Source organism: Elephantulus edwardii, unplaced genomic scaffold (genome assembly GCF_000299155.1).
Source record: "Elephantulus edwardii isolate Elephantulus edwardi_28Jun2011 unplaced genomic scaffold, EleEdw1.0 scaffold00176, whole genome shotgun sequence".
Taxonomy (NCBI): Eukaryota; Metazoa; Chordata; class Mammalia; order Macroscelidea; family Macroscelididae; genus Elephantulus; species Elephantulus edwardii.
Genome location: NW_006399926.1, coordinates 2,387,007 through 2,397,145, shown reverse-complemented (window position 1 = coordinate 2,397,145; position 10,139 = coordinate 2,387,007). Strand labels below are relative to the sequence as shown.

At 37.5% G+C, this 10,139-nt stretch overlaps 1 protein-coding gene across 1 annotated transcript in view; it reads right to left on the bottom strand.

Annotated features, from left to right (window-relative positions):
- The window catches only part of ASH1L (ash1 (absent, small, or homeotic)-like (Drosophila)), a 313,081-nt gene that overhangs the window by 259,349 nt on the left and 43,593 nt on the right, over positions 1-10,139 (bottom strand). Inside the window, 1 exon segment of the mRNA XM_006895786.1 lies at positions 2,536-3,056. Coding sequence (XP_006895848.1) covers positions 2,536-2,955 — 420 coding nt within the window. The 5' untranslated portion in view covers positions 2,956-3,056.

Sequence of the window (10,139 nt, the reverse complement as noted above, 5' to 3'; positions counted from 1 at the left end):
GGTAATCGGGATGGGTGTGTCAGCGGCGGTGCGGTTGGCGCAGGATAGAGCAGGGTTTAGGGCTGTTGTGCATAGGGTCGCGATGAGTCGGAAACGACTAGACGGCACATAACAACAACATAACAACAGTGCTATAGTGGTTAAGGAGCTGCGCTGCCAAACTAAAGACATGGGGTTCATAGCCATCAGATGCTCCGCAGGGAGAGGTGGCAATCTTCTCCCATGCAATTTATCACCTCTGAAAATCTGCAGGGGCGTCAGCTTTGAGTCAATTCCGAGTCAGTGGCACACATCAGCAAGAATAATAACTGTCAGGAAAAAGAAATGCCCACTCATCCACAATTTTGTAAATATATAATATCTAGATACTTTCTTCAGAAACTATTGACTACATTCTATTAGAAAAAGAATATAGAAAATATGAAGCAAGCACTGATAAGATAAAATCTCTTCATATAAAAATCATCATTAGCATCAGACTCCTTAAAAAATAGTCCAGAAAAGATTGCTAAAGATAATTATCCTAGAGATCTTAACAAGTTCGTTAAGCAGGATAGTAGTGCTTAAACCTGAAAAGTCAACATAAAAACATTTTTCAATCAACCAAATAAAAATTTCTAAGGCCAGCTGAAGCAGATGATATTTTCACTTCAGAGTTGAGGAAATTAATGCTTAAGGTAGGTTAACCAATTCATCAAGGATCTATCCAGTTAATTTTTTAAGAACTGGGATAAATGCCATTATTAGTATTATTTTACTTCTTATATTCTAGTAATCTAATTAAAATAAAGTTTATTTTTAAAACTCTCAAGTTATAAAGAATATAATAAAAAAATTCTAGATATTAAACCAATTTGGAGAATAATAAATAAAAATCTGCATTCTGTTCTTGTAACAAATGTAAGCAATACATGAATTTGACATTAAAGAACTAGTACTAAAAACCTGGTAATTTCAAAATTGTGAATATATGAAATCATAATCAAAACAGTAAACCTACAATTTTGTCCAGTTCAACTGTTTTATTTACATATGCATATTGTGTTTTGCAATTAGATATGGTAAAGTGGGAAAAAGATCACAGCCTTGGAAAGCCTATTAGGCACTCTCCTATTCTATTATGAGTGAGAATCAACTCTCCAGCAATGGGTTTGCTATGAGTTTACAATGACTTAAAGTTGTAAGCCAACATCTAAAACATATTTAAAAGCTTTACTGAACAGAGATAAGAAAAAGTTTCTTTTAATCACAGTTGACAGGGACATTTTTAAATGTATTGATTTTCCTTATGAAAAAAACCAAGAAGCTATAATGGGCTCAAGCGTATGTGAGAGCATGACAATGGCACAGAATAAAGCAAAGTGCAGAAATGTTGTTCAAAGGGTTGAATCAGAGTCAACTCAATGGTATTTAACAACAATCCTATACAGGACAATTAATTTAATAAAACCTGTAAATATATAATAGTGAACTTGATGTTTACAGTCACAGTGGAAGGGAAGTGGTATTATAAACAATGAACATCTTTGAACCTCAGGTTCCTCTCCAATAATTTGTTCACAATCATAATCACTTTTAGTATATAAGAAGGTAAGATTTAAATCTGGCCCTTCTAACTACAAATCCACCATTCTTCTCCCTACGCTACATCAAAAAACAGCAGTTCGGGTTTGCCCCACTGAAAACAGAACTCTGGTGGGCAAGTGGTAAAAAGGTGTGTTGCCTCAGGAGCAACGATTTAAAAAAATACTACATAAAACCTGAAAGAGGCTGGAGAACATTATGCTGAGTGAACAAACTGAAGTCTCATCAGGACAAATACTGCTAAGACCATTATAAAAATAGAAGGATAACTTGTAAAACATGTATGGTAACCACGGGAGGGAAGGGGTGGGAACAGAGGGGTGAGGGTGAGTAGAGGTAAAACCACAGGGTTGCACAGTTTGGGGTGGGGGAATGAATGGAAAGGATCCTAGTGAAAAGACAGGGTAAGGATGGGCACAGTCTAATGTGATTAATTTTATAAAACATAATGTATGAGAATGATTGTATGAAATACAGTATGAATAAAGACAAGAGTGAAACACATGTATACAACTTTGTAAGCAAACCAGTAAAAAATCAACAAACCAAAAAACGTTGTGCAGCAAACCCAAAGGCACATGGTTTTGAATCACCAGTTGCTCCTCCATGGGAGAATGGGCAATTTCCTCTTGGGTGATTTACAGCCTCTGAATACCTACCTGCTGGAGGGTTAGCTATGAGTTGGTTCCAACTCCACAACACATAATCATTATCATTTCACTTAAATATTTGCTATAGTTTTACAAATATATACATATACATATATATATACATATATATATATATATATATATATATATACACGAATGACATCATTTGCACCTGTCATATCTCAAATCTTATTTCAGGGTCATATAACAGACTCTAATACAGGGCAACATAGGAAGAGAAAAGTGAACAGAGAATTCCACATAGTGTTGATGACTACATAGTCCTGGAAATTCTACTCACCCGTTTTGAAGCAGAGTGTTCATTCTTTTCATCTGTCATCTTCCCGCTTTTAAGTGCTTTCCTTGGATGCTTTATAGTTGTTTTTATAGCAGGTCGACACACATAATTCTCCAAGTTCTTTGGAGGTTTCTTAGTTCTCTTAGCCTGAAGGCCAATTTTTAATTTTAAATTTCCCTCTGAAAAGTTTGTTTCTTTCACAGAAAACTGTTGCTGTGCTTCAGTCAAACCATCATCTTTTCCTGCTTCAATGTTTCTTTCCCGATTCCATTTGTGAAGGTCTTCTTCCTCCTTTGTGCTGTTCTCTAACTCTAGTTCTCTCTTGCTGACCAGCGTGCCAGTGTTGATGACAGAGGGACTCTTTCTTGAAAATCCTTCGGAATCAGAACCCAATCCTAACATAGCAGTATTTCTAGGGTCCATCACAAGCGTACGTTATTGCCAAAGAATTGTGTGAAAAGGTTACAGAATTATGGTCCATAAAAAACAGAGATCTCCAAGACTTGGAAACAGCATCTCTTTCTCTGCAGATAGATAATAATAAACATTTATCAGCAAAGAGGTACATCACTGATTAGCATGAGTATGGGTTTGAGAGGGAGACAGATATATATACACACACACTCTCACGAAGATGTAACACACGCGCGCACACACACACATCCATCATCTCATCTCAAATTACTGCTGTCAAGTCAGTTCTGACTCAGAGTAACCTTCTATCCAATTTCCAAGCCTGTAAATTACTATGGGAAGAAACTGTCCTTTTTCTGCCACAGAGCTGCTAGTGGATTGGAACCACCAGAGACACAAAGCCTTTGGGTTAACAACACAACTTACTATGACCTACCCTACCAGAGCTTCCCATATTCATGTGTCAATATCTAAAATTAAGTATATTTAAGAATAAATTTATTATTCCATAGATACCATTAAAAAAATCTCTCATGGCATGTACAAGTATCTGTTAGAATTTAAGCAAATTACTTGGGCAACTAAGAGCTAAAGCAAATAGAGCCTAATGTAAAAGTAACACATATCACTATGCCATTCCAAAGAAAAGAGTAGTTGAATAAAACTTTCGTTATTTAAGGTAAAGAATGATGATGTGAGTTAATTTCAGAGTTCCGATCTTTTCTAGAACGAGTAAGGGATCAAGAGGCTTTTTAACTGTATTAAGAACAACTTTTTTTCCAAAGAAAGAAGCAAACTGGAGGGATGAGGGACAGGGAGGAAAATGTGCAACAATGAATGAATGGAAATCCAAGTTTTTTATAAACTTTCATTAAAATCTCAGTAAAATTTTTTTTAAAAAGAAGCTTTTTTGGATAGTTGTTGTAGATTAGAATTCTTTCTGCTGACAGAACACAATCCAATTCATGCAACTGTTCATTCACTCAGAAAATTTTCTGAGTAACTACCATGCACCATACACTGTTTCATACTCTAGAAAGAGTCCTTAACAAAACAGATACAGATTCTAAAGTTATTATACTTACAGTCTAATAAGAGTGGCCAGAAAAGAATACAAATTATTAAATAAAGTATTATAATTAAAACACAATTCCCCCTTCTTAAAAACTTAATCAAGAACCAAGACTTGTTGTTATGTGCTGTTGAGTCACTTGCGACTTACAGCGACCCTATGTACAACAGCCCTAAACTCTACTCAGTCCTGTGCCAATCGCACTGTCTCTGATATACCCATCCCAATTACCCAAGTCACTGAATTAATCAACCTAATAGAGGTTCTTCCCTTCCTGCGCTATCCCTCCACTCTCCCAAGCATGATGTTCCTCAACAAGGACCGGTCCCTCCTTAACAACATGTCCAAAGTATGTCAGACGAAGCTTCAGAATTCTTGCCTCCAAGGAGCAGACTGATTTTACCTTCTCCAGGATAAACCTGTTCATTTTCTTAGCAGTCCATGGTATATTCAATACTCTTCTCCAGCACCACAGCTCAAAGGCATCAATTCTCCTTCTATCCTCCCTAGTCACTGTCCAACTCTCTGACAGGTAACAAGTGATTGCAAAGACCATGGCCTGTATCAGACACACCTTAGTCTCCAGAGAGACACCATTGTTCTTCAGTATTTTGGAGAGGTCCTTAACAACAGACTTTCCCATTCCTATACGTCTTTTTAATTTCCTGGCTACTGGTGCCAAAAGTGTTGACTGTGGAGACAAGCAAACTAAAGCCATGAACAATTTCAATCTCTTCATCATCTATCTTGATGCTGCCAATTGGTCCAGCGGTGAGAATCTTTGTCTTCTTGACATTGAGCCTCAATCCGTATTGAAGGCTACAGTCCTTGACCCTCTTAAGCAAGTGCTTCAGATCCTCTTCAGTTTTAGCAGGATTGTGTCATCTGCATAACGCAGATTGTTGATAGATCTTCCACCAATTCTGATGCAACATTTCTCCTCATAGAGCCCAGCCTCCTGGATGATCTGTTCTGCATACAAGTTGAAAAGGAATGGAGACAGGACACATCCGTGGCATACGCCCTTCCCAATTTTGAACCATGCAGTATTTCCTTGCTGTGTTCTGACAAAGTATAGATTTTGCATTAGCACTATCAAGTGTTCTGGGATTCCCATTGTTCTCAGAGTCAGCCAAAGCTTGTTCTGATCCCCACAGTCAAACACCATTGCATAATCAATGAAACACAGATAGACATTCCTTTGGTATTCCCTGCTTTCAGCTAAGATCCATCTAACATTAGCTACAACATCCCTAGTACCAAGACTCCTTCTAAACCCAGCCTGGACTTCGAACAGTTCTCTGCTGATGTGCTGTCCCATTGGTTTTTGGATAATCTTCAGTAGAATCTTGCTTGCATATGAAGTCTATGATACTGTTCTATAATAACCAAAGGAAAAAAAAAAGAGAGAGCATGTTATCCCTTAAAAAGTTCAAAAGAAGAATTGATGCTTTTGAGCTATGGTATTGGAGAAGAGCACCAAATACCCGATGAATGGCCAAGAAATATGTCTTGGAGAGGGTGCAGCCAGCGTGCTCTTTGGAGGCAAGAATGATGAGGCTTTGCCTGACATGCTTTGGGCATGCTGCTGCTATTGTTGCTGTTAAGTGCCCTCGAGTCACATAGAACACATAGCGACCCCATGAAGAAAAAATCTGAACCCTGTTTCTGTAACTGTCGTAATTTTCCTAATGTTCATAGAATTTCCAAAGGCCTGCTGTATAGGAAGTGGATGTCAATCCTGTTTCCAAGCCTGTCTTAATCTAGGAGCTCTATCAAACCCTGTCCAACATCAGTAACCATTATGGCATTTGACACACTAGTGGCACAGCCGTTCAGTATCACAGCAACCCTAAATTATTTCAGTACAGCAAACTGACAGACTAGTTCTATACCACAGCGTTCTTCCTAAACGCAATCTGCAGCAGGCCCTCTGGCCCAACCAACTTGAAAATAAAAGGCCTGACCACCAGGTCCTGATTGACATAAACTAAAAGCTTCCAGCCCACAGGTGAATACTGACTAAATTCAGGGACCAATCAGCTTACACAAGATTGTTAACAAAACAAAAACCAACCCAACAGTTTACATAAGACTTTGAACTAAACAAAGAGAATCTACCCTCCAGAATTCAACTGCTGCAAATGAGCCTCCAAAGGAGAGACTTGGTCAAGGCCCACCCAACTTTAAAATGGACTATTCCTTGGAGAGGGACATGATACTAGGAAAAGTGGAGGGTCAGAGAAGGAGAGGAAGACCCGAAACAGGTGGACTGACACAGTGACTGACTGCTTCAGTGAGAAGGGTGAAGATGGCACAGGACAGAACAGGGTGCAGCTCTTTTGTTCATATGGTCACAGTGAGTCTTATGGGACTTCACAGCACCTAACAACAACAACAACAACAACAACAACATTAACACTTTCCTTTCCAACAAAGTAAGATTCTCAAGGATAAAGATTATGCTACAGTTGTTCTACAGTCCTGACAAGGAGTGTAAATAAAATGTCTGGCTCAATGATTGGCATATACTAAAAGCTTAAGAAAAAAACCCGAGATTTTAATTATTATACTTTTAAATAGTTACCTAACAAACACCTATGACTAAATTGTTTTAATTTGTGTATATTCTTCTATCACACACACAAAAAGTACTTCCACAATCATGTCACTCTAAGAATAAAATGTTTCTCGCTGTCTACCATGTGCATCTTAATACTTTATAATGGCTGTAAAGAATCTGAGTTTACCTTTACTAGTCACACTTATTTTTTCTTATACACATCTGTTTTTAGTCAATTCTGTATTAACTACCCTTAATAAAGAATGTTCATTTTTACTTCTGTGTTGTATGCTTTCTTTCTAATACTGCAAATACTACGTTCTCTCTAATGAGAGTTCATAATCCTGAAATCCAAAACATTCTGAAAAACAAATTTTAGAACACATTAGTAGCAATACTTAACTTGATCTAGGGACTTAATTACTGCAGTTTTTGTGAATACTTAACACACTTTACTGCAGACCTATAAACATATTTGTCTAATTTGTGCTACTCAAATACACAATGGGGGAGGGGAAGGGGGTGTTCTACCAACTCCACCTGAAAGCCAAAATACCACTTCTGGCATCAAGGATTTTAAATAATGCACTGTACATCTGTATTTTCAGACCTATACATTTTGGATCTTCAAGCTTGCACAAAACTGCTTTTTTCTGAATATCACTTTAATCACAATGTGGGCAAATTATTTTATTTGGTTTTGCTCCACAATTATTAGTTACATCCCCAGGGTGTCATGTGTGTTGTTAAGGCAATTCAGAAAAATAATGACTCTACAGTATAAAGTGGAACAACCCTTCTGTAGGCTGTAATGCTCACAAGAAAAGACTATCAGATCTTCTGTGGAGCCACCAGTGATTCAAAGAACTGCTCTTTCAGTTAGCAGTTGAGCACTTAGCCACTGTGTCACCAAGATTCCCACATCCTCAAGTAGACTATCCAGTCCCAACTTAACACAAGGTTTCATACAGACAACTCTAGTCTATTGAAAGACGATTCTGACATAAACCACTGGCTCCCTTCCCCCCAAATTTTCAACATTATTGATTATTATCTTTATAAATCTAATCTTGGTCTTTACAGATTAAGAGAATAAAAACTCTGCAAAGCTATAATAATTATTGTTGTTCTTGCAATAAATATTACAAAAAAGCCAAATAAATACACATAAATGAGTGACTACCTGTAATTAAAATGTAAGCTTCATAAAAGTAGAGACCACTTGGGTTTGTTCAGCATTGTATTCCCACCACCTAGAAAAAGAATAGCAAATATTAAAAAAAAAACAAACGACCAAAACACCCCACTGCTATCAAGTTGATTCCAATTCAAAATGACCTTACAGAACAGAATAAAAAGGCCCTTAGGGTTTCCAAGGCTTTATTCTTTATAGAAGTAGACTGCCACGTCTTCTTTTACAGGGTAGCTAGTCTGTTCAAATCACAGACCTTTTAGTTGGCAGACAACCACTCAGACACCAGGGCTAAAGTATCAGATAGGTGAATAAAAGGAGTTCACCTCTTCTAAGTTTGTCATACTGTAGAGGAGGTCTATGTCTTGTTGAGAAGCTGTGATATAGGTATTTCAAACACCAACAGGATCACCTGTGGTGGACAAGTATCATCAGAGTTTCCTGACAGTTAAGAAAACAGGCCTGACCACCTATTTCTGAAACAATAAACAAACAAAAAACTACCAACCCCACTGCCATAGAGATTTTACTCACACTGATCCTCCGTATGTTTTCTGAAGCCATAACTCTTTATGAAAAAGAGCCTGGTCATCTTTCTCCCATTCTCTAGTTGATTGATTCAAACTATTTTTTTATCTGAAGTCTGTTAAGTTATACTTTGAACCACCAGGGCTCCCTAATAAACTAATGGGCCCTTGAAAACTCTATAAACAGCTGCAGAACATTGCCTAAGATAGTATCAGAAGATGAGGGTTTCAGGTTGGAGGGGGAAGAGGTGCCTCTTCAAAGCAGAATTCAACTTAATAACACAGATAAAGCTTTCAGCTACTGAAAGGTAGCTGATGTGGCACATGTTAAAGTGAGAAGAAACCTCTACAATCTACTATTATTAATTGGAAAAGGAAATGTGTGAAGTACGAATTCAGGAAAATTGAAGTTGTAAAAAATGAAATGGAATGAATAAAGATCAAGATTCCAAGTTTTTTTTGTGTTTTTTTTTTTTTTAATATGGAACGCTTAATTAATTTACATATCATCCTGGCACAGGGGCCATGCTAATCTCTGTGTTCTTCCAATTTTAGCATATGTGCTGCCAAAGCCAGCATTCTAAGTATTGTTTTATTTGATAAATGACGTTAGTTATAGAAAGGCTTCAGGGCTTTTGTTCATAGGGTTGTTATGAGTCATGCTCGATTTGACAGCAATCATCAACAACAATCAAGCTGGAACCAACTTATAGCTGACTCTTTAGCAGGTTTTCAGAGACAGTAAACAGCACATGATGAAGAACCATTGGTACGGAACAAAAAACTCAAGCTGCACTGAATTGGCAAAAAGTAAGGCCCAGGAACTAATGGAATACCAACTGACATGGTTTGAAATACATCTGCTGTCCTGGACAGTAGACAGGCTTCACTAGTTTATCACAAAAAATTTGGAAGACAGCTACTTGGTAAAAATTGACTGTAGGAGATATATACTTGTTCCTATTCCCAAAAAAAGACAATTTAACAGAATGTGTAAACAATCAAACAGTATCATTAATCTCAAATGCAAGTAAAATCTGTTGCTGTGATTGCCTCCGAGTCAAGCATGGATAGCGACCCTAAGAACAAAAGGCCTGAAGCCCCTCTACAACTACTGACATTTATCAAAGTTCATAAGGTTCCGAAGGCATGTTATTTAGGAAGTGGATAACCTGGAGGCTTAAGTACTGAAGATGATTTTAAAAAACTACTGGAACAGCACATCAACAAGGAAGTGTCAGAAATTTAAACTGTTTCATAATAAGTAGAGGAGTAAAAGTAGTTGGGGGAGGATTATAATAGCCTGAGGAAGAAGTTCCTTTCCTATTTTCATAAAAGTAGAGTATAAGCTAGTGTAGTTTTGTGAGAATTCTTTTTTCAATACTAGATTTCAATTTGAAAAAAAAATGTTTCCCTTGATACCTGGTGCTGTATGTTGACATTACTGGTTGTCCCCTGGAAGAAAACAAACTTGGAGCCATTCCTCAGTTTACATACAAAAATAATTTTTTCATAAGGTTGCTGTAGTGGTGTACCATCAAGTCAGAATCAACCTTTAGCTAACCTTCCAGCAGCTTTTCAGAGGCAATAAACTGCAAGGGGAATGCTCATCTTTCTCCCATGGAGCAGCTGGTAGATTTGAACCACATTATCTGCAGCTCCTGTGGATTCGGTTTAATTTTCCTCAGCTTCAGCTTGAACTTGCATATGAGTAGTTGGTGGTCTCTTCCACAATCAGCTCCTGGCCTAGTTTTCACTGCTGATATTGAGCTTCTCCAGCGGTTTTTTCCACAGATGTAATCAATCTGATTCCTATGCATACCATCAGGTGAAATCCAT